This window comes from Ailuropoda melanoleuca, chromosome 14 (genome assembly GCF_002007445.2).
Source record: "Ailuropoda melanoleuca isolate Jingjing chromosome 14, ASM200744v2, whole genome shotgun sequence".
Classification (NCBI taxonomy): domain Eukaryota; kingdom Metazoa; phylum Chordata; class Mammalia; order Carnivora; family Ursidae; genus Ailuropoda; species Ailuropoda melanoleuca.
The window spans coordinates 10,896,169-10,920,419 of NC_048231.1; the positions used below are offsets into that span (position 1 = coordinate 10,896,169).

Here is a 24,251-nt window from a genome sequence, read left to right on the forward strand (position 1 = left end):
AGTCAGGACTGGCTCCCTAGAGTCAGCGCTGGGGGGCCGGGAACGCAGGCCGTGGCTGCTTCTCCCAGCACTCCCCACATTAGCAGGCCAAGCCCACTCCCACCCCCAGCTCTACACGCCTCTGGGAAGATGCACTGGGGAGCCTGGCTTCTCAGGGGGCAGAGGTGAACTTCCCTACCCCGCCACCCCTCCTGTTTCCTACATCCTCTCTCATGGAGAATGATTTTAAAGCCTCTCAGGATTCCTCCCATGGGGGTTGCAGGCTGGGGGGACTCCTGCTTTTCTGACCCGGTCTGCTCTGCAGGGCAGGGAATGGGCCTGGGAATTCAGCTGTAAGCTGTTGTCAGGGGCGTGAAAGCTGGAATGAAAAAGCAGTCAATTCTGGAATAGTCAGAGAGCAACTGTAATAAAGGAGATTGCCACGAACAGCAGCTGCCTTCCCACCGGCCCCAGGAGCACGAGTAAAAGCATTCGCAGGAGCGACAGGGAGGAAGGCTGGTGGGAATGGATTGTTGTAATTCCCTTTCCTGAGGAGGGGGAAGTCAATGGCTAACACTGTGGTGTGAGACAGAGAAGAGGAGCACAGAGCTGCTGGGGGAGGGAGCTGGTGGGCAGGCACTGCTTTCGGTCTTCTCAAGGCTTGTGTGTGCTCCAGGAGTCCAGGGCCCGGGAGGAGTAAGGCTGCTCCCCTGCCCCTGGTCACCAGCCTGCTGTCCGGGCTGGGCAGTGAGAGGGAGGGAGTCACAGGAGGATAGGAGAGGGTGATTCCTTTCCAGATCCTCCAAATGTCGTGAGCCAGGAGAAGAGAAAGAAGCTACAGAGTGCCAGACAGGAAACAGAGGCTGTTCCCCCTCCCCCCCATTTTGTCTCTCCCTGGCAGGCAGGGAGTTCTGTCTGCTGGCCCAGCTCGGGGTCTCCGGGCCTGGAGCGGTGCCCACACAGACACGATGGTCAGAGCCCTTCGAAAAGCTTCCGTAAAGATGACCAGGCCTGGGAAGGTGCCCCAACCAGTGGCTTCCCTCCGAGGACTCCAGGCTGGATAGGCTGAGTGGGGCGGAATGCAGGTGTGGAAGGGCAGGCCCGCACCCTAGCTTCAGGCTTGCTTCCCTGTCCCACAGAGGTATTCCTGGGGGCAGCGGGCTGGACAGAGAGAAGCCTCAAGCCTGTCCTGAGGATGCTCTCACGGTGCCCTCTGACCCCTGTGCTCCATTCTCAGTTGCCCGTCTGTATCCTACTCTTCGGACCTGCCAGCCACCAGTGTCATCATCACGTTCCACAATGAGGCCCGCTCCACCCTCCTGCGCACTGTGAAGAGGTAAGCCCCATCTCAGGACCCTCATCTCAATGGTGCTGCTCCCCGAAGCCTCAGGAAGATTTGCCGAGACCCTGGCAGGGGGGCACATGGAGACAGGGTGCTGGGCCAGATGGTGTGAAGAACTCAGCCACTGGGAGGGGGAGTCCTGTCTTTCCGAGAAGCTGAAGCTGGTGAATCAGGGTCAGGGAGACCCCAGAAATCCAGTTGGGTTTATTGGGAAGCACAAAGACACAGGTCAGGTCCCCAGGACAAGGGACAAGGAGCCAAGGGAGTCAGGGATGGACAGGGAGCTTCAGGTGGATGGATGTCAGCCCAGTAGGTACCAGTCAGTGATTCAGAGGGAAGTGCCCCTCTGTCCTCCAAAACTTGGCCCTCTGGTCAAGTTTAATTCCTACTCACCGCCTTTCTTTAATGAGAATAGGATTTGGATTATTCTAGGGATTAAAGAAGCTTGGGTTTCCTTTCCCAGGGAATAGAGGAAGAGGAAAGATGGTGGGAAGGAAAGCAGACAGGCAGTTCCGGGCCCAGCTGGGCTGCCCACCCTCCCCTANCCAAGCCCCCCGACCCCTTTCCTTCACCCTCCTTGGCCGTGGCAGGGTTTGTTAATCCTAAGCAGTCAGAACAGCTACAGGTCCTGTCTTGACAACTAAACGGGGGCAGTTCCCACAACCCATCTGGCCCAGGTCCCGAGTGCCCGCAGGTCCAGGCAGCAGGGTCAGCCAGGCCCTCGGACGAGCCTGAGGAACACACCGTTCCTCAGCCACTGCTCAGGGCCCGGGAGTTTTCCAAGCAGCTGCTCGTGGCTAGTGGGCCGGCCCCTGAGCTGGGGGATGGGGGAGCCCTGGGGCAGGGAGAGGTAAATGGAAGGTGACCCCTAAATCCAGGCTCCTCTGTCCCCATCACTCTGTCCCCATCACTCCAGTGTCCTGAACCGAACTCCAGCCAGCCTGATCCAGGAGATCATCTTAGTGGATGACTTCAGTTCAGATCGTAAGTTTCTACCTCCAGTTATCCTCACCCTTCCAAACTCTCATTTCCCCAGGATGTGGAGGCAAGTGCTCCCAGGGCGGTCCTGGATATCACGGGCTGACCCCTGTTCCTCAGCCGGGACCTTTAGTCTTTTCTAGGTGCCCTCCCTGACTCTGTTCCCAGGTGCCAGGGAAGGGGAAAGAGTGGTATTGTTTTGATGGGACACCAGTGAGATGACATTTTTTAAAAACAGAAGCAACGTCAGCAGACCCTCTGTTATTACAACTGCCCTATGCTGAGGATTGTCCCTTCAGCGTGGCTGCGCTGGTGTTGACCTGGCTGCCTGCTGACCCGCTGGTGCTCTCTGGCGCCCCCTGGGGGCAATGCCCTAAGTATTCCTCAGTCTGGCCTGGGAGTGGGGCCCAGGGCAATCCTTTGGCCATTAGACATGACCATGCTCCTGTGGACCTCCCCATCCCCAGCCCTTTCCCTGCACCTACTGCGAGGCACCTTCTGGGCAGTTCCAGGGGGCGACCAAACCCCTTGTGGTCTGATGCCCATATCTGAATGAGCTTGCTTCCTTCTCTTCACCTTCAGCGGAAGACTGTCTGCTCCTGACCAGGATCCCCAAGGTCAAGTGCCTGCGCAATGATCGGCGGGAAGGTGGGTGCCACCACAGAGCCCTTTTGGTCTAGACCTCTGCACCTCCCCATTCCCTTTTGGCACCATGTCCCACTAAGCCAGCATGCTCCTGCTGCAGGACCAAGGCCTGTGGAAAGGCCCCTCTGCTATCCCGGGCCAGCCCCTGCCACGAGTGTAGGCAAGACGCTTCACTTCTGGCTGCCTGGGTTGTCCCTTCTGAAAAGTGGAGCTAGTAATATTACCCTTTCTGCCTTGCTTGGCTGTTGTAGGGATTAAATAAGGTAAGCTATGTGGAAATAGCTTAATTATGTGGGGGTAGAACGGAGACCCCAGGAGAGGGACGTGACGGGGGACTAGGCCTTGCCTGGGTGAGGACGCTGTTTCACAGGTGAAGCGAGCAAGGCAGGGCAGGCCAGGCCTGAGGGCTCTGCAGCCACGAGCGCTGGGCAGGCACAGGTGCACCTGTAATGCTAACAGCCTCTTCCTGAGTGCCCACCTATAGCCAGCATCCACTCTGCCTGTGTTCTCACATTCCCTCCTCCTAACAGCCCGTTGTCCCCGTTTGCACATAAGGAAAGTGAGGCCTGAGGAGTTCAGTAATTTGCCCAGGGTGATGAGTAGAGGAGCCAGAATTCCAACCTGGAGGAAGGAGGCCACCTTTAACCTCCCTCTCTTCCTTCTTGCCTGGGAGAATCTGGGTCTGGTCAGCAGGGGAAACGGTGGAGTGACGGTAGAGAGGGTAGATGGCAGAAGACCTTGGAAGCCAGAGAAAGGCATTTAGACTTGATAAGGCAGGTAGTAGGGAGCCACTGAAGTTTTGAGAGAGAGGTGAGGGGCATAATTAAGAAAGACCAGTCAGACTAAGGAGACCTTCTCACTAGCGTGGAAGAGGCCAGAGAGAAATTTCTCCCAAGCACTGGGTTATAGGTACTTTAAGGTCCAGGAATATAGTGTTTCCTGGGGTTTGCCCAACACAGGTGCCAACTTGAAGTGCTTGCTAGCTACCGGTGGAGTGCCAGGATGGGACAGATGGATTTTTGCACAGGTGGATGGATAGTCAGATGGATGGCGGCAAGGACAGGGCAGAGGTATGGCCAGGGAGCTCTCTGCAGGCGGCAGCTGTATTCTGAACTCTTACAACCAGGCCTTTCCATCCCCACAGCTCACAGGGCACCAGTGGCTGCTTTCACAGCAGCACCAGCCGGGCCTCCTCTCTCCCCAGCAGGCAAGTCCTCAGGCCTGACCAGGGAGCTGTCAAAAGTGAGGCCATTCTTTGATAGTTGGTGAGCCATCGGCCGGACTGTTTGGGGTGGGGGTCGGAGCAGAGCAGAATCTAACACATGCAGGCCTCCTAGACACCGGGCACTCTCCCTGGCAGGCGGGGGTTATTTGCTCTCTGAGTCTTTCAGGTAAGAAAACCCAGGCTCAGAGAGGTTATATAACATGCTGACGCTACATGAAGGGACTGGCACACTAACACCAGCCTGTCTTAGTCTAGCAGATTCTCACCAGGCCCCACATGATGATGCAGCTGAAGGGAACGGCCTGTAGATCCCCGGGAAGGGGTTTTGGTTTCTGGTTTCCTTTTGGTACCAAAACACACTGGATTGCGCTTTCCATTCACTGACACCTGACTGTTGATCAGTGTGTCCCCAGAGCCCAGAACAGTGTCTGGCACGTGGAGAGCACGCGGAGAATGAGCTCGGAGTAATGATGGTTGACGAGTGGATGAGAGAAAAGAGAGGGACGGAGGAAATAATCAAATACAATCACAGTAACTCACAGGAAGCCTTGGCCCCTGATGGGTGCAGAGCCCTGAGACTTTTGAGGGATGGCATGGAGGCAAATTGGCCCTGTCCCAGTACCAACCCCTGTGCACTCCCATGGCAGGGCTGATCCGGTCCCGCGTTCGTGGGGCAGATATGGCCACAGCTGCCGTGCTCACTTTTCTGGACAGCCACTGCGAAGTGAACACCGAGTGGCTGCAGCCCATGCTGCAGCGGGTCAAGGAGGTGAGTCCCTCTGTCCCTGGGGGAGGGAGCTCTGTCCCTTGGGACATGCCCACCATGTGCTTGGGGCAGTGGGGTTGTTTTCCTCCCCGGGGGAGGCAGGTCCCATGCTGGGGCAGGGGGCAGCTTGGGGTCAAGGCTGGGAAGCCTGAGAAGGAGGAAGGGGGGGATGGTGTTCTCAAGGAGAGATGAGGACGGGGGCCCCTAGCATGTGCCAGCTGTTCACTAGTAGGGGGAGGGTGGAGGGTGGAGGGAAGGATGAGGTGATCATGGATCAACTTAAAAATGGGCAAAGGATTTGAATGGACATTTCTTCAGGGCAAATACACAAATGGCCAACAAGCACAGGACAAGAAGCTCAATATTCTTAAGCCTTGAGGGAAATGCACGTCAAAACCACAATCAGATACCACTTGATACATACGGGATGGCGGTGACCAAAGGACGGGCAGTAACAAGGGCTGGCGAGGGTGTGGAGAAAGAAGGAGGAGGCTTCTCGCTTGTTGCTGTTGAGAATGTAACATGGGGCAGCCGCTTTGGACAACAGTCTGGCAGTTCCTCAGAAGTTTAAACACGGAGTTACCATATGACCACGTGACCCTTCCACACACCTCAGAGAAATGGAAACGTACTCCACACCAAAACTTGCAGCAGAGCGTTCTGGACAATAGCATTCAGAATAGCCGAAATGTGGAAAGAGCCCAGTGTCTGCCGGCACAGCCATACCACAAGGTACTGTTCAGCCGTGAAAAGGAACGAAGTACTGGCACACGCTACGATGTGGATGAAAACGTGTCCCTAAGTGAAAGAAGCCGGTCACAAAAGGCCACGTGCTCTATGATTCCACTGACACGAGATGTGTCCAGAATAAAGCAAAGCCACAGAAATAGAAAGGAGATGAGGGGTTGTCAGGGGCCGAGGGAGAGAGGATGCGTAGTGACCGCTAACAGGTACAGGGTTTCGTGTTGGGGGGATGAAAATATTCTGGAATTAGATAGGGCTGATGGGTGCACAGTCTTGTGACTATACCGTAAGCTACCACATTTGAACATTTTAAAACAGTGAATTTTATCATATGTCAGTTACAGCTAATGAAATTGCTATAAAAATGTGAATTAGATCTCCGAACAAAAAAGTCTATAAAAAGGCAAAGGCGAGGCCCCCACAGAGCTCTGTGAGAAACCATGGGTGGTCTCGCCCCGCTCCGCCTCCTCCCAGGCTTTCATGGTCCTGAGACGGGCTGTGAACTGGGCAGAGCTGGGCTCCAAGTCGCAGACAAAGGGATTTTGTTTGAGGGTCAGGACAGAGTGTGGGGAGAGAAGAGGCTCTGGTCTGGGTCCTTCTGTGAAGGGACAGAGAAGAGAGGGCTGATGGCGGTTGATAGTTTCGCATAGGGTGTATGACATAAGCCACCAGCACCACTACCCCACCCCCCAAATCTTTAGGAAAATTGACATTACCCCTCCAATGTTTTGGAGGTGGATTTGTGTCTAGGAGGATGAAGGGAGTAGTGAATCTGACCTTGAAACTGATGTGGCATGAGAGAGTGACAGCCACGTTGCACAGGGACCACGGAGTCCCTGTCCTCAAGCTACTGGTGGTCCAATTGGGAAAACTCAACCCGAACATGTACAAAGGTGGATGACGATTAATAAAACAACAGTTCAAGCCAGCAGCAGAAGAGCCACCTCAGGCAGGTGGACTGTAATTGTGAGAGCAGCTTAAAAGAGGAAGAAATCCTCAGCCTGCAGCAATCTGGGAGGGCTTCACTGAGGAGGTGAGATCCCAGCAGGACTCAGCGTGATGTGAGAGGAAGAGGCTGGGAGAGCACTCTGCCCATGGGATCCAGGTGGGACCTTCCAGGAGCCTGGCTGTGGGGATGCAGGATAGCTTCCAAGAACTTGCCATGTCCTGCAGGAAGGGCTGCTTGCCCCGTGGCTCAGAGAGAACTTCTTCCTAGAGCAGGCAGCTGGGCCTTTCTTCCCAGAGTCCCTGGCCTCACACCATCTCTCCGTTCCTCCCCTAGGACCACACCCGTGTGGTGAGCCCCATCATCGATGTCATCAGTCTGGATAACTTTGCCTACCTGGCCGCATCTGCTGATCTTCGTGGAGGTGGGTCAATCCCCAGAGGAGGGGCTGTAGACTTGAAAGGGGCAGGTGAGGGCAGTCTGAAGACTTGGTCTGGTGCTCTTCTGCCTAGCTGTGCCAGAGCGACTCACACCACCCCCTAACCTCCAGAAAATGGAAAGCTCTGGGGTTGGGGACAAAGCCCTCTGACACAATCAGTGACAGAGCCAAGCTAGTCTTGTGTCTTCCCCTCTGCACAAACATGGACACATCCTTCCCGAATGCTGCCCACCCAGGGACCATGCCTGCAGTCCTGGGAGAAGGACATGATAGGACAGTGTCTTGCATGAATTCCTAATATGTACACCTGGAGGTGGTCTGGACCCAGACTGTCTAATACAGTAGCTATGAGCCGCTATGGCTATTGAGCTCTTAAATGTGACCAGTCTGCATTGAGATGTACTGTAAGTATAAAATACATACCAGGTTTCAAAGTCTAATTTTTTTTTAAAGATTTTATTTATTTATTTGAGAGAGAGAGAGAGAGAGTGTGTGTGTGTGCACAAGAGGTGGGAGGGGCAGAGGGAAGAGCAGACTCCCCCCTGAGCAGGGAGCCCGATGCAGGGCTCCATCCTGGGACTCTGGGATCATGACCTGAGCTGAAGGCAGATGCTTAACCGACTGAGCCACCCAGGCACCCCAGTTTCAAAGTCGTATTATGAAAGAATGTAAAATATCTCATCAGTAGTTTTTTATATTGATTACATATTGAAATGATAATATTTTTGGATATATTGCATTGAAATATATTATTCAAATTAATTTCATATGTTCTTTTTGATACGGACACCAAAAAAAATTTTAAGATTTTATTTATTTATTTGTCAGAGAGAGAGAAAGAAAGCACAAGCAGGGGGAGTGGCAGGCAGAAGCAGGGGGGAGTAGCAGGCAGAATCAGGGAGAAGCGGGCTTCCCACTGAGCAAGGAGCCCAATGCAGGACTTGATCCCATGACCCCAGGATTATGACCTAAATCTAAGGTGGATGCTTAACCAACTGAGCTACCCAGGCGTCCTAGAAAAATTTCAATTACATATGTAGCTTGCATTTCTGGCTTGCATCATTTGCATTCTTTCAGACAGCTCTGGTCTAGATTTTATAGCCTTGCTGTCTGATACAATAGCCATATTTGGCTATTTAAATTTAAATGAATTACAACTAAATAAAATTCAAATTCACTTCCTAAGTTGCACTCGCCACGTTTCAAGTGCTCAGTAACCCCATGCGGCTAGCGCCTACCATATTGGACCGTCAGTGCAGATATAGAACTTTTTCCATCATTGCAGAAAGTTCTATTGGACAGGCTACACTAGAGAATCTGTTGCTAGGAACTTGTGGGAAGAGTGGCTTTCCTATTTGGGGCCCAGACTTCCAAAAAATGGAAACAGCTATTACTTAGATCTTGGAGTTGAATGGAGTTCTGAAGGGAGCCAGGCATTTCTCCTTTAGGAAATCACCTCAGGGCCTTTGCATTTGCTGTTGCCCCTGCCTGGAATTCTCCTTCCCCAGATGTCTGCATGGATCAGTCCTTCATTCAGGTCCAGTGTGACCTCATTAGAGAGCCTGTCCTGACTGCCCTTACTAGGATAGCATGGACACCTCTCTTTTCTTTACTTTTCTTTTTAGCACTTTTCACCTTTGACTGGCAGATTATCATTATATTGATTTATTTTTGTAGTTTCTGTCCTACCTAGTAGATTGAAACTCAATGAGGGCAGGGATCTGTCTCATTCTGAGTGAAGGAATGACTGCATGAATTGCCCAGGGCCCTCTGTGAGCTGGGCCCTGATCCAGGGAGACCGAGGGCTGGTGGAGCGAGGGGGCGGTAGCTCTGCCCTTAGCTCCGTCCTCACCCCACTCTGTCCCGTAGGATTTGACTGGAGCCTACATTTCAAGTGGGAGCAGATCCCTCTTGAGCAGAAGATCGCCCGGACCGACCCCACCAAGCCCATAAGGTCAGTGCTGCTGTGGGCTCTGCAGAGCCTGGGTCAGGGGGCCTGGGAGGCTGCTGGGGGGCCGTTTCAGTTGCTGGTGCACCTCAGGGTGCACTATCTAAGTGCTGACTCGGTTCTGGGCCCCGGGGACAGAGAGGACAGAGGCCAGGAAGCTGCTAGATATCCTGCCCCTATAACTCTGCAAGCGGGGGATTCTGGGGCAAATGACCTGGGGTTCTGGGGCCATCTAGAAGGGCTCCCAGCTTCTCCAGCTCATGCGTTGCCTCTTTCCTCTCCTTGCTCCCAGGACTCCTGTCATAGCTGGAGGAATCTTTGTGATCGACAAGTCCTGGTTTAACCACTTAGGAAAGTATGATGCCCAGATGGACATCTGGGGGGGAGAGAATTTTGGTAAGTTGGAAATAACAATAGCAGTAACAACAATAATAGATAACCTTGCTCGAGCGCACTCTATGCATAAGGCCTGTTCTACACATGTATTCGTCTGTTTAATCCTCACAGCTCTCTGAGGTAAGTACTATTATATCTCCATTTTACAGATAAAGAAACTGAGGCACAAGAGGTTAAGTAATTAGTCCAGAGCCACACAGCTAGTAAACAAAGATTTAGATAGTCGGGGGAGCCTGTGGTCACATGGCTAGACATGTGTGTGGACGCACGAACAGACTGTAACCAGGGCTGCAGCTTAAACCTGCAGCTGATTCTCTTCCAGAAGAGCCAGGGGTGGAGGGGTGCAGTGGAGTTTGGTGGTTAAATGTAAGAATGCAAGAAGATGGCCTGGGTGCAAATCCTGCCCCTGCCACCTGCAAGCTGTTTGGCCCTGAGCAAGTTAAAGCCTCCCGAAGCCCCCGTGTCCTCAAGGGGCTGGTGTGAGTACCAAATAAGAGACAAGTTAAAACACGTGGCATGCTGCTGGCAGCCATTGTCATCGCTGGTGGGGCTGGGGGAGCCCTCTAGCTCCAGCAGGAAAGGGAAGAGCCCAGCGAGCTCCCAGGGTCACCGGCGAGGTTTGGTTAGATCAAGGCGGATACAGATGGATCGGCTGACACGGTAATATAAGCGGGTTTATAATGAGACTGTCCACACAGTGTGGGCGAGATTCAGGGAGCTGCAGGGGCAGTGCAGTGCTGGGCTGGGCTGGTGACTGCTGTGAGGTGTGGCCACCCCCAGGTCTGAAACGTGGGGAGGGAGTGCCCCTGACAGCAGCTGTGGTCTTGGGTCACCTGCAGCCAGCCCACAGCACCCAGGCAGAGGGGGTGGGGGGCTAAATGCCCACCCACGCTGCCCCTCTCCTTGCTCTGACTGACCCTGCCAGCCCGCAGGAAGGCAGCTGGTGGTGCAGCCCACATGGCGAGGAGCGGGGTGAAGGATGGGGAGTGATCCAGGGTCTCCTGTTCTTTGCAGAGCCCTTTGTTTCCTTCTTCATCCTCACCAGGCTTTTTGTGAAGTAAATATGGCTGGTGGTATCTCACCCATTTGACAGGTGGGAAAACTGAGGTGGACGCTGCCTTCCAGAGTTCAATCAGGAAGCTCCACCTCTGACACGTGTGCGTAGTGCCCCCACCAGAGCCACTTAAGTGTTGTGAGGTGTGATCAGAGCAAATTCTGTGTTCCCGAGAGGTGAGGAGCAGGCCTTTCTACTCTCTCTCTGATGGAGATGGAGGAGCAATGGGGCCTTTTTTTTTTTTTTTTTAATTTTATTTACTTATTTGAGAGAGACAGATAGTGAGAGAGAGTATGAGCAGGGAGCTGAGGGAGAAGCAGGCTCCCCACTGACCAGGGAGCCCGATGCGGGGCTCGATCCCAGGACCCTGGGATCATGACCCGAGGCAAACGCAGAAGCTTAACCGCTTAACAAACTAAGCCACCCAGGCGCCTCAGCAGTGGGGCTTATAATAGGTCTAATTCTAACTCAAAACCAACTGGAGTGGAAACAGGCGCGGAATGTTCTCCCCTTTGCAACTTTCTCTTGGAAACCATTTGCACACAGCCATTTGGAGGAGTAAATTCTGGGAACCGGGGTGCACTGACCCTTCCCTCTGACCTCCTTTTGCATGCTCTGGGCCCAAGTGACCTCCTGTGTGTCCTCCATCTCAGCCTGAAGGGAGCTTTGGCAGAGTGGGTTTCCTGTACAGACTCAGAGGACAGAAACTCACAGTCTCTCCCGCATCCAGGAGCTTTATTCTTTTGTCTTTTTTTTTTTTTTTTTTTTTTTTTTTTTTTTTTTTTTTTTTTTACAGCTGGTTATTGACAGAGAAACAAGTAAATGATCAAATGGCTAACTTCAAATTCTGCCTGAGGCGAGGGCTCAGTGGTTGGGAAACTTGAAAGGTGAACCACAGAGTGGTTCTGGGAAGGGTTTTGTTTCTTAGAAGAAATTCAAAGAAATTTCTAGGCTAGCTATAGTGCTCAGGCGTTCAGCTGCTGGGAGCAGTTTTGAGCCAGGAGAGCTCTGCTGCTGGTAGTTTGGGCCTTTCATTTCATTCTTTTGTTGAAGGAAGGGAGATGCCCAAACTGAGACTCATTCCTGTGTCCCCTCAGAGAGCCCTGGAGGCCACCGTAAGTGGAGGTGGCAAATGTGAAAACCTTGGGATTCCCATTAGAGGTCCTTTTAAAAGGTAGTCAGATCATATGGGTCCTCTGCTTACAACCCCACAGGGACTCTGTCCCATCACTGAGAGCAAAGCCCACAGTCTTCACGCCATCTACCCTTCCCCCACAGCATAGCCCCAGCTCTGCCCACATCCCCTGCCTCTCCCATCAGGCCTCACTCCACCCTGAAGTCCCCTCCACCAGGCCTCCCTGCGGCCCCAGAACTTGCCACCCCCTCCAGCCCTACATCTTTGCCCTTGCTGAGCATTCTGCCTGAAATGCTTCCGCCCTAAAAGCCACAGGACTTGCTTCCTGACCGCCTTCAGGTCTTAGCTCAAATGTCCCATTTTGATGGAGAATTTCCCAATCCAATTAAAACTGCAGCCCACCCCAGCTCCCTGGTGGCTCTTCAGCCCCTCTTGCTTCATCTGTCTCCATTGTACTTAGTACCATCGGATAGACTACACGTTTCACTCACCTTCTTGTCTACTTGCATTTTTTTCCCCTATTTTAGTGAGTTCCCATCACCTACCTATGAGTGTGTAAAGATTTGAGAACAGTGTATGACACATAATTAGCAGGTGCCCAGTAAAATTGTGCTGAATGAACTAAGGAGTCTGATTTAAACAGTGCCGCTTGCTGGACAAAATGTGAACTCGATATTGTAATTCTGCAGCACAGTATTGGGGTAATCTTGGAGAGGTTAACATGTTTGAGCTTCCCAGTCCTGATTAAAAACATGGGGACAGGGGTGCCTGGCTGGCTGAGTTGGTAGAGCATGCGACTCTTGATCTCAGGGTCAGGAGTTCGAGCCCCATGTTAGGCATGGAGCCTACTTAAAAAGAATAAATAAATTAAAAAAAATTAAAACAACCCAAACAGGAGGGTGATAATAGCAGCTTCACATGCTTGCTGTGAGAATTAGACCTGGGTTATAGAGCATGGCACACAGTAAGGGCTCAGTACATGGGTGATGGTTACTGCTCGTGACCGTGCTGTGGGTAATGCCAAGAACAGTTTGGACAGTGTGGACTGGTGGGATGAAGTGGCTTACTAGCATAACCAAGTTAGTCTGGCAGACATGGAACCAGAATGCAGCTCTCCTGTCCCCCAGATCTGCCCCTAGTCCTAAATCTCACTGACCTGGCTGCAGAGCTCTTCCCAGGAGAAGGGACACGAGCCTGGCAGTCTGCAGGCTGCCCTAGGGAAGCCCATCAACGTGGCCACCCCTGCTCTGCCACGTGTCCAGCCCTGGCCCCTGGCCCATGTCTGGAAGCTGTCTGCTGCACACAAGCTGGCCAGAGGCAGGCATTAGTCCCTGGGGGTGGGGGGCAGGGGTGGGCCCTGATGAGCTGCACCAGGTGAGAACCCCCAGGCCTGGCCAGAGACCGGAGTGTCCACACAGCCAGCTGGGGAGTGGGAAGAGGGACCAAGGCTGGCACTCATGAGAAAAATAGTCTTTTTTTTTCAATTAAAAACAGAACCAACAAACAAAAAACAAGGGTTGTGTATTTTCTGGGACAGGAAGGAGGTGTTTTAATGTCACAGGGTGTCTGTCCAACTGCAGGGTTCATACGAAAGGGTAATCAGAAGAGATTATGTGAGGTTCTGACAGCCACCAAGGCGGGTCCTTCCCAGAAGTGACAATTGTTGAGTAGAGAACAGAGCAGGCAGTTCGTGATGTCCCCTTTCAGGAAGCAGAATGGCCACTTGCATCTCCCAGCCCTAAGAGGGACCACAGTCCCTCGCAGTCCTGCAGAAGCTCATTCAGCATTCCCACCACTATCAAAAGGAAGTGAGTCTCGAGAGGGCCAGTGGTAGCCTGTAAATGGAGACCCCCTGCGCCAAGAGGGAGGTCTGGAGCCAGAAAGACACAAGCTGGAGTGGCCTGTGGCCTGGTTGGTGGCTGGTGTTCCAGCCTCGTGGATGCCCAGGGCTGACTGATGAGCAAATGCATTCTTCTTAGCAATGTCCGGTTGGGGCTTTCTAGTCAGAGGCTGGAAATGATGCTGCCTTTGATTCAGTTTTCCCTCTCCTCATGGCCTTGGTGTTGCTTCAGCGCTTTCCTCACTGCTCTTCCAGGGCTCAGCTGCGAGCAGTGCGCATGCGGTTGGTGGTGGAGGATGTGTGCAGATGGCGGTGGTGTGTGTGTCGTGTGTGTGGGGTGGGGTGTGTGGAGGAGATGTGTGTGGAGGGGGTTGTGGTGTGGGGAGGTGGGGTATATATGAAGGGTGTGTGTGTGTCATGTGTATGGAAGGGGTGTGTGGGGGGTGGGATGTGGAGGGAGCGGGATGTGTGTGGGGGGTGTGGAGGTGGGGTGTGTGTGGTGTGTGCGTGTGTACGTGGTGTGTGTGTGTGTGGTGTGTGTGTGGTGGGGGGAGGGGGTGTGCACATGCATGGAGTGAGCAGTCAGGAACAGTTCAAGGATGGGCACATCCCGTGTAAATGGGTCCAGGAACCCTGAGCCCCGCTGTGCCTCCAAGGAGACACGGGGGGGCAAGGGAGGCTGGCTCCTTCCCACCCCCACTCCTTGAGGACTTGCCAGGGGCTCTTCCCTCCTGACGGCTGCCATCTCCTGCAGAGCTCTCCTTCAGGGTGTGGATGTGCGGTGGGAGCTTGGAGATCGTGCCCTGCAGCCGGGTGGGCCACGTCTTCAGGAAACGGCACCCCTACAACTTCCCTGAGGGCAATGCTCTCACCTACATCAGGTAGGTCGCAGTGCAAAGAGCACCAGGCTAGGAGCCGGGACACCTAGGTTCTAGACCCCACCAGCCCTGTTTGTTACTCCTGCTTTGGACAACTGCCCCTCCCCCTTTCTGGGCCTCAGTTTCCCCATTTGTTCCTTCCAATTCTGGGATTCCAGGTACTTTGAGGGGTGGAAGGATGAAATTGAGAGTGTTGCCTCCAGGCCTCCCTTCTCTTGACCCTTTTAGTCCATGAGCGTCTTGGAAAACTGGCCCAATCACTAACTGGGGGCCGCCCTCCACTCACCGGGCCCCAGGTTCTGGTCACGGAGGCCATGTCCTGAGCCTGACTTGGTCAGCATCTGCCCGTCCATGTCCCCAGCCACAGGGTGTGCTTGGCCCTAGAGGACCAGCCATCACCCGCGCTCCTGGTGGGGGCGGAAGGGGAAGAGGGTCCCAAGCACCCCCTTTGAGGACAGTTCTTTTCTTGTCAGGCCCACGCTTCCTTGTTTGCCACAGTGGCTCCCCAGCTAGTGGAATGGCTTATTACTTTGGTTTGCTTCCCCCACTCCATTTTTTGTTTTTATAATTGTAAAAGCAGTACACGTTCCCTGTAAAATGCAAGCTGCCCCATGTATGTTACATACGTGTATCTGTACATATGATGTGTTTTTACACTGTATAGCGTACACAGAGGAAAAAGCAAGAGCCCCTTTACCCAATCCGACTGCTATCCCACTTGTCTCTCCAAAAGTAACGACTGTGACTAGATTTCTGGTCTATCAGGCCTTTTGACTCCTTTTCATACATATAGTTCATGTAGAGAGAAACACACACACCATAACTTTGTGTTTTTCTATAAATGGGGTCACACTGTGTGTTCCATCTGCAGCTTGCTTTTCTGCCACTCCCCCCTACATGACAGCCATCCTTCTGTGTCAGTACGTACTGACCATGGCGTGTCCTCCATCATATACAAGTAGGGGCCATTATTCTCCCATTGAAGGGCATTCAGGTCTTCACCCATGTTTTATTAAACACATATTTGCCACATGTCCCTTTTGCCCACGCGCAGGCATTTTGGCAGAATAGAGTCCTCCAGTGGCGTGTGAAGAGTATACGGACATGAGTGGACGGACGTTAACAGATCGTACCTATTTGTACCACCCCAGTCAGTGTTACTTTGCATACATTCCTGAGATTTCTTTTTTTTTTTTTTAAGATTTTATTTATTTATTTGACAGAGAGACAGCCAGCAAGAGAGGGAACACAAAGCAGGGGGAGTGGGAGAGGAAGAAGCAGGCTCCCAGCGGAGGAGCCCGATGTGGGGCTCGATCCCAGAACGCCAGGATCACACCCTGAGCCAAAGGCAGACGCTTAACGACTGAGCCACCCAGGCGCCCCACATTCCCGAGATTCTCATCACCCTGTCCTGCACAGAGCTGATCTTGATCCTAACTCTGTCACCTCCCCGGTGACTTTATCTTGTTCCTTCATCCCCTTTCAGGAACACCAAGCGCACTGCAGAGGTGTGGATGGATGAATACAAGCAGTATTACTACGAGGCCCGGCCCTCGGCCATCGGGAAGGCCTTTGGCAGGTGGGCCCCTCCGCCAGCCCTGTTTGCCTCCCTCCACCCACGTTAGCACAACCAGAACAAAACACAAAATGGTGTGGACGCCAGGGAGGCACTCACAGTCTCCTTGGTAACTGAGCCCCTCCCCACCGGTCTCTTGGGAGTGGGGGTTCTGGTAGGATATGCAATGTGAGACAGGACTGGGTCCTTGAGGAGCACTCAGTCTCATGGAGAGAAACAACCAGAGAAGGCTCGCTTCTGGAGAAGAGCTGCCCGTTCACCAGCTGCCTGCAGGAAAAAGGACATCTGGGGGAGTAGTCAGGGCCGGGCTGTCTGCAGAAAACACTTGGGGTTTGGCTGCCACCCCCTACTGTTCAAAATATGCCTGTGATCTGTTAGCCTGTTTTCCTGTCCTGGACTGATAGGACGACAGCCTAGTTAAGCATTTTCAAAATGTAGATTGGTTATGAAATCAATTTCGTGGGTCGTGACCGGCATTAAACAAAAATGATAGAGAACACGATAGATTGGTACAGAGCAGAATGGAAAAGAACAGTTGATCACAGTTAAGGCTAAGTATTGTTTGGTGGAATTCCCTTCAGTTACCTGTGTGTGTATGTAGCTATGTGTACACATGGGAATACTCGACCACAATATCACAAGATATATTTATTTCTTAAGGTTGTGGTCAGAAGACTAAAAACATCAGTGATCATCTCTGAATCTTCTTCCCTCTGTTTATTCATATCTGTATCCCTTTAAAAAAAAACTACATCACAGACTATTTCTTTTCGTGGTGAACTAACCTTTACTGAAGATCTACCCTGTGCTAGGCTCTTATGCCCTCTTAATTCATTTAATTCTCTGAAAACCTTCTGAGATAGGTGGCCATGTTTACCGGTAGAGAAACTGAGGCTCAGAGAGTCGGTGAGGGTCATCTGTCAGTGGCCATTCCCGTCAGGGTAGCTGAGGACACTGGGGAGATGATCTGTGGCGTCCAGGACACATCAGAGGGTCCTCATTTGCCACAACTGCTGAAAGACAGTGAAAGCGTGCCTTCCTTGTTGGACCCTTTCTGCTAAAATTGGAGTGCAGGAAAGGAAAACTTGGAGATCATTAAGGCTCTGCTTAAGGACCAGCTAGGGGTGTGCTGAGGTCTCAAGGTGAAGCCAGTGGCCCAGCAGGGCCCCGGTGGGCGACTCTGATCCTGCAAAGTGAGCTGGAATTTGAAGAAAGAAATGACGAATGGCCAGGAGACCTGGCATGACCTTGCAGGTCAGAGAAGGATTTGCGGCAGGTGGCCACGGCTGGAGGGCGTCCTGGGACAGCTCCTGGTCCTGCCCCGCCGGCAGTAGGCGGCAAGGGGGGCTAGCCTCCTGGGGCTTCCTCCCTGCGCCCGCCTGCCAGAGCCTGAGCCTTCCCTTCCGTTTCAGCGTAGCCACACGGATCGAGCAGAGGAAGAAGATGAACTGCAGGTCCTTCCGCTGGTACCTGGATAACGTCTACCCGGAGCTCACGTGAGTGCAGCCCTTAGCTCGTGCGTCTGGCCTGGTGGGGGGCCAGCCGCTTGGGGGACCCCCACCCTGAGATCTCCCCAGCTCGGGCAGTCCAGCTCTTTCTAGCTGTCAGTGTTTAATCTTCAAGTGAAGGCTCTGGAGGGAAATGGGAAGGAGTTACAAGTGAGATGTGTTAGGAACCAAACTTTTAACAGACCGGGTTATAGAGCCAGAAACGGGTGTTGTCCCCACAGGGAAACAGCGCTGCATTGTGTAGCAAAAGCCGCGGAAATAACGATTCATCCCTTTTGACTCTCTTCTCTCCCTTCTGGGAGTTTATCCTCCAGAAATAAAGCAAGCAAAGCAAAAAACTGTTGACAAGAGATGTTCGTTCAGTGTAGGCTTCTCTGCCGCTGTGAAGAATCCAGAGATAACTAATAATATGGGGTGGCTTTGGTGAATCCCAACACGTGGGTCCAAACAGATATTACGCGTCCAGTAAGATTGCAATCCTGAAGACCGAAAAGCCGTGGGGAAGCGTTTGCTCTGGCGGACTGGAAGCGGGAGGCGGGCGGTGTGCGCGGGAGCCCCCAGGCTGGGGGTGAAGTGTGAGGCTGGCGCGGGCCAGGGAGGCTGCCTTTTTTCTCATTCCAAAATCCTTTTCATCCACACGGCTCAGGGCCTCACCTCCTTCAGGTCTTGACTCAAATGTCCCCTTCTGGGGGGGGGGGCCCTCCTGGAACAGTCTCTGTTTGCAGAGCGCCCCCTTCCCCAAGCGTCCTGTCTGTTCCATGCTCTCCACCGTCCAGCGCCTATGTGGCCAGTTCATTTCGTTATTGTCCCCCAACTACCACGGGACAGAAAGCTCTGTGAGGGTAGAGGTGTGGATCTGCTTTGTTCGCTGCTTGATCTCCAGCCCTAGGACAGTGCCTGTCACAAAACGGGCACTCACACTCGATAAATATCTTTAACTGAATAAATTGCATAGTCAATAAGCCTCAATAGTAATAACTTGGAAATCAGCCTTCTCCTTTCTATAGCTGTCACCTTAGGGAACGGGTTATTCCATCACTGTCAGCTCTCTCCCAAGGATGCTGCTGCGGCTTTCCAGAACACTCCACCCCTCAGAGCCTGAGTGTCCTCAAAAAAGGCAAATCTTGGTTCTCTGCAGGCAGATTTGATTTTTGGAAAAGAGCCATAGTTAGGTTGTCACCAAGTCCAGTGAATAAGGCGATCACCCCCAGATAAGGTGGCCCTGGGCCCCTGATAGAGCATGACAAGGGCTAAAAGAAGTATCAAGAGTAAGCGGATTCTGGGAGCACGGTTCAAGGAATTTCAATCTGAGCAGCAGCGGGACCCTGGCAAAGAGCTGGTGGGCTGGATGAGCCAGTGCCCTGGGGGACGGCCGTGAAGGGAAAGCGCGTTAATTTATGAAAGTGCAGTAAATGAACCACTTTCCCCAGTGGCCACTTTTAAGGGGATAGTTGCATTCAGACGTGTCATTTCTGAGGGAAAAAACAGTTGTTTCTTTACATCCTGTGAGAGTTCAGACAACACTGGGACGGATCCACAGGCCCTAGGCCTCGGGCAGGAGCAGGGAAGCCTGTGGGAGGCATCAGGGCGGACCGGGAACGTGCCTTTCCTCGCCACACCCCATCCCCACGCACAGGGGTCCCATGTCATCCCCGGAGGATGGAGAGGAAAGAGTATTTTATAGCTATCAGAAACCTGGACCCGTCACAAGGCAGGAGAGTGGATGAAACCAGCTGTGTGAAATGAGGAGCATGAGTCATCTTCTGTCTGTTCTGACACAGTGGGGAGCTTTTACAGAATGATCTTGTGTCGTAAGACGGAAGCTGGCACCTCCTTCCTGTCCAGGTTACTCATCCCCGGTCCGCTCTTCCGGTTCTGCCTCAGTGCTCGGGGTGAGGGGCCAGCATCGGCTCAGGTCGTCGGTTGGGAAGGACCTCTGTATGCCCAATGAGACCAGCTTTCCTCCCACAGGGGATCCTAACGGTTGGGCCCCACTTGCAGACGGTCAATGGGGAGACTGAGGAGGTGAAGGGAGGCCTGCCTCCAATCCCAGCACAGCTGCCCCCCTCCCCATCCCCATCCCTGGAAATCAGAGTTCTGCAGTTGGCCTCGAGCACTGCAAACGTAGTACTTTCATTAGGATGGTCAGGAACAGTAGTGCAGGCTGTGCACACCACATCTGCCGGAGTGCTAACCACACAGTGGAGAGCGTACATTGATTACAACACTTCCTGGCAGATGGCAGTAAAAGTCTTCTAACAAAACCCCGGTATATGATGACAGTCTTCTAACAGCTGGAAGTAACTGTCTCGAGGAAGGGATGCTTTTGCTGTCTCTACAAAGGCCTCATAAGGGCTAATGGCAGCCCAGCTGGGAGGAGGCCCACAGAGAGGGAGGCAGGCGCAGGTGTCATGGAGCTGGGCTCAGCGGGAAGCCGAGGGAGAGGTGGAGACGACCGTGCCAGCGTCTCCAGGGCTGCGGCCACACAGACCCCTCACAAGCCACATTGGGTTTGGAGATTGTTGCCCAAGCCCCGTGTTTCCCCCATAAGCATCAGTGAGCAGGCCTTCATGCCAGTGGCTCTTGCCACACATGGACCGTGCCCCCCTCAGCTCTGAAAGCTGAACACCCTGCACATCTCCCTGAAGACCGGGGGCAGGGAGAGGAGGCGTGTAGAAGGATCTGGAACAACTTGGGCCGCATTCTTGAGCAGGTCCGAGGGACCTCAGCAGGCATCTCGTCTCCACAGAGCAGGGCAAGAGAACAGGTTGCCCCTGGACGGAACAGAGGGGGTGGAGTCCTTGCATCCCAACCCCCTCGCCCCTGGTGGAAGTTATGGATTCAAGTCCTACAACGCTCAGTTGGGTGATGCAAACCAATCAGGTGGGCAGCAATGAGACGCGAGGGAGTTGTGGGGACCAAGGCCGCGCTGGGATGCAAAAGCCTGTCCCCCAGGGGGCAGCACAACCCTGTGTTAGTGCCTCGAGCGCCTCGCGGGGGTGCAAGCTGTGTGGCCTGGTGTTCCTATGTTCTTAAGCTGGATTCAGATTTCTTTGTGTAACCACCAGCTTTTTAATATTGCCAGTTAATTAAAGCAACAACAACCACGACATGCAGGTCAGACAAAATGTGTTTGAGGCCGGAGCCTCCCCCTAACCCCTGAATCAGAGGGCTCCCCTTGACACGCCCTGACAGGGCTCACCCCCTATCCCAGGACCCAGAGACAGGAATGAGCAAAGAGCTTGAGGCATTTCCTGCTCCTGCTGGCCCGGGGTTGTGTGGAAACTCAGACTCAGGGAGGGCCTGGGTTGGAGAGTGATTCGGAGGCTGGTCTGGGTACCCAGGACCTGGGGGCCCTGACTCCCAGCCCTTATCCTGCCTTTCCCCTCTGCTCCCAACGCCGATCTGTGCTAGCTACTGGGAATAGAATAACTACCTGGAGTCCAGCTACGATTGTGCCCAAGTTCTCCTTCCCTGGGCCAAGCCTCAGAAAGCCTGCAAGCAAGAGGTGGGATGAAGGATGGAGAAGGACTAGGTCCCTGGAGCAATCTGGGGTCTTGGGTGTGGACTGTCCAGCCTCTAGGTGAGGCCAACTTGGGGCATAGCATGGTCTCTGCTCAGGGTCAAGGTAGGAAAGACAGTCTGATCCAAAGGAAAGGAAGAGGGGGTGCCTGGCTGGCTCAGTCAATAAAGCAGGCGACTCTTGATCTCAGGGTTGAGAGTTCAAGCCCACTTTGGGTGGAGAGATTACTTAAAAAATAAAAAAAAATTTTTCAAAGGAAAGGAGGATTGACAAGGAACAGGGAGGATGTAGGTGAAGGAAGTGGGGGAGGGAAGGGGAAGGAAAGGAAGGAGAAGAGGCAGTGTTAGTGATTGGCAGGAGGGGAGAGGCATCCAGAGGAAAGGGGAGGGATAAAGGAAGAGCAGTGAGGAGGAGCAGAGAGCCCAGGGGGGCCGGGAGGAGAACTCTACTGATAGGGGCCTTTCTGTCTGCGGAGGAGCTTGGCAGGGTTGGGAACTGAGAGGGGCCTTTGAACCCACTGACATGGCATCTAATCCGCCCCAGACACAAAGGCTACTTGGTGGGAGATGGCGCCTGATGGGGGCTGCTGGAGGGTCTCCAGGCACGCTCTGCCCCTTCCCAGAAAGGCCCTTTTTCTCAAAGCTTCGACCACCTGTGTATTAGAGGATCATAGGGAGCATTTTATTATTGATTATAGTCATTATTATTGTATTACTATTTTTATTAAACTTCCTTCTACTGACAAGTTGGGGGCAAAATATTTATCTCTTCAAACGCCATATTCCCGGGAGGGACTGACCCTGATGCTCTGTGAGGCAGTAAGAAACTAATAAAGATGACTTTCTAAGCTAAAAAAATATGTTTGGGGCCATATTCAGCTTGGGGGCCAGCAGTTTTCAACCTGTGGTCTAGAATTATTGCAAACTCTCAAGTGGGGCCTGGAGGCATGCACACTCCTGCCAGGAGCGTGCGAGGGAAAGTGAAGGTGTCTTCCTGAGGCTCTGTGAGAGTGGCTCATGGTTTGGGGGTTCTGGGGGCTTCCACCCGGCACTGAGGAAGGAAGACCTGGTTTGGTTGAGATCAAAGAATGCCATAAGTGTTATGATGCTGCCCTCCCCAGCCCACCTGGGTACTCTTTGGACGGAGGTAACAAGTGGTGGTTAAGATTAGGTACATGGCCTGACTCTAAGCCCATCACCCCCTGGGGCCATAACCCAAGAGTGTGTCTGACCTTCTAAACCCAGGAATACAGCAAGCCCGCATCAGCTGGGACCAGCAGCCTCTTTAGTTTTATTATCCACGGAGTAAGACAACTGTATCGTGTGTGTGTGTGTGTGTGTGTGTGTGTGTGTGTGTGTGTGTGTGAGATGTGTATTTAAGCATATCTTCCTGTGCATATAAATTTTTAAGTAATATTTTGAAACACGCCTGTTTTATTTAACAGTATGTTATAAACATTTTTCCATGTGATCAGATACTCGTTTGGAGTCATTTTTTTTTTAAGATTTTATTTATTTACTTGACAGAGAGAGACAGCCAGCGAGAGAGGGAACACAAGCAGGGGGAGTGGGAGAGGAAGAAGCAGGCTTCCAGCGGAGGAGCCTGATGTGGGGCTCGATCCCAGGACTCTGGGATCACGCCCTGAGCCGAAGGCAGACACTTAATGACTGAGCCACCCAGGCGCCCCTAGAGTCATTTTTAATGGCTATGGGGTTTTCCATCCTACAGATGAATCAGTATTTATTTAGCCCATCCCCTATTGTTGGATATCTATGTTTTCAGTATAACCAATGACTCTGCAAACATCCAAAATTATTGCTGCAGGATAACAAATTTCCAGAAGTAGCATTGGCATTGTGAGGTCAACGGTATGTGCATTATTTTTTGTGTGTTTTTTATTATTGAAATACAGCTGACATACAGTGTTATATTCATTTCAGGTGTTCAACACAGTAATTGAACAATTCTCTACATTATGCAATGATCCCTATGATAAGTGTGGTTAGACACCACCTGTCACCATACGATGTTATTACAGAATTGTTGACTATATTCCCTATGCTGGACTTCATCTCTGTGACTTATTTTATAACTGAAAGTTTGTAGCTCTTAACCCCGTTTATCTATGTGTACACATTTTTAAGACTTTGGATACATCATGCCACATTACCCTCCAGAACCATTGGGCCAATTTATGCTCTCACCTGTAGGGTACGAGAAGACCTGATCTCATAGCTATTGCCAACACTGGGAATTGATATTGATTGGTGTTGATATAATTCCTATGATATATTTTATATAAATAAACATATAGAAATAATACATATTTATTACATATTGTATCTTATGCACATATATATGGTAACCAGTGGTAACTCTTTGATATGTATTTCTTTAATCATTAGTGAGATTGAACATTTTCCTATTTGTGGGTCTGAAATTTGCCTCTCCGAAGTGACCTCTTCCCTGTCATTTTGAGATGTCATATCGAGTCCATATTTAGGCCCCAGTCTCTCCCCAGGTTTTCTTCTTTCTGGACTGGGGAGCCCTGGGTTTATGGTGGGGGGTGGCCTGGTTGGCCCCTGGGGCTCCCACAGCTGCTCAGACCCAGTGGGGCGAGGCTCAGTCTTCCCACAGGCATCCCCGCTCCTTCCCTGGTCCCTTGCCCTCCTGCCCCTGCCGGCTAGGGCTGTTCCCCGGGCCCCTTCCCGTGAGGCTGAGACCAAGCGCATGATGCCCGGGAAGCTGCCTGAGCACTGCCCTCTGGCTGAGGGTGAGTAAGCCTGGAGAGGGCAAAGGACGAGCCTGACCGCTCCCTTTTCCCTCAGAGTCCCCGTGAAGGAAGTGCTCCCTGGCATCATTAAGCAAGGGGTTAATTGCCTAGAATCCCAGGGCCAGGATTCAGCTGGGAACTTCCTGCTTGGAATGGGGATCTGCAGGGGATCTGCGAAGAACCCCCCAGCACCCCAGGTAAGCAGCTTAGGGACTTGAGATCAGAACCAGGAGGGGGAAGGGATCCAGGGTCTTTGTCCAGGAGTTGCGGGGGAGGAGGGCTTCCCTCAGCTCATTCCATTTTCTCTCTGCTTATACCCTCCACAAAGCCACTTCCCTGGGGAACATGCTGACTCCTCACACTGCTCTTGGGTCTGCTTCTGCCACATTCCCAGCCCTATTCCGGCCTGTCACACAGTTGCCCCCTGGGCACCACCCACTTTCTCCTTTGGGGAGAAATGCTACACAGACGGCACCGCTTCTCTCGTGGGATGCCACTGTGGTCGACGTGTATCACGGCAGCAGGGCACCCAACACTCCTGTGTGTACGTGCGCGT

At 52.6% G+C, this 24,251-nt stretch overlaps 1 protein-coding gene across 1 annotated transcript in view; it reads left to right on the plus strand.

Moving 5' to 3' along the window:
- The window catches only part of GALNT16 (polypeptide N-acetylgalactosaminyltransferase 16), an 89,028-nt gene that overhangs the window by 59,039 nt on the left and 5,738 nt on the right, over positions 1 to 24,251 (plus strand). Inside the window, exons 4-14 of the mRNA XM_002917025.4 lie at positions 1,217 to 1,315; positions 2,238 to 2,305; positions 2,882 to 2,947; positions 4,817 to 4,938; positions 6,962 to 7,049; positions 8,934 to 9,018; positions 9,305 to 9,408; positions 14,192 to 14,318; positions 15,802 to 15,894; positions 17,304 to 17,387; positions 23,751 to 23,892. Coding sequence (XP_002917071.2) covers positions 1,217 to 1,315; positions 2,238 to 2,305; positions 2,882 to 2,947; positions 4,817 to 4,938; positions 6,962 to 7,049; positions 8,934 to 9,018; positions 9,305 to 9,408; positions 14,192 to 14,318; positions 15,802 to 15,894; positions 17,304 to 17,387; positions 23,751 to 23,892 — 1,078 coding nt within the window. The remainder of the gene's footprint in view (positions 1 to 1,216; positions 1,316 to 2,237; positions 2,306 to 2,881; positions 2,948 to 4,816; positions 4,939 to 6,961; positions 7,050 to 8,933; positions 9,019 to 9,304; positions 9,409 to 14,191; positions 14,319 to 15,801; positions 15,895 to 17,303; positions 17,388 to 23,750; positions 23,893 to 24,251) is intronic.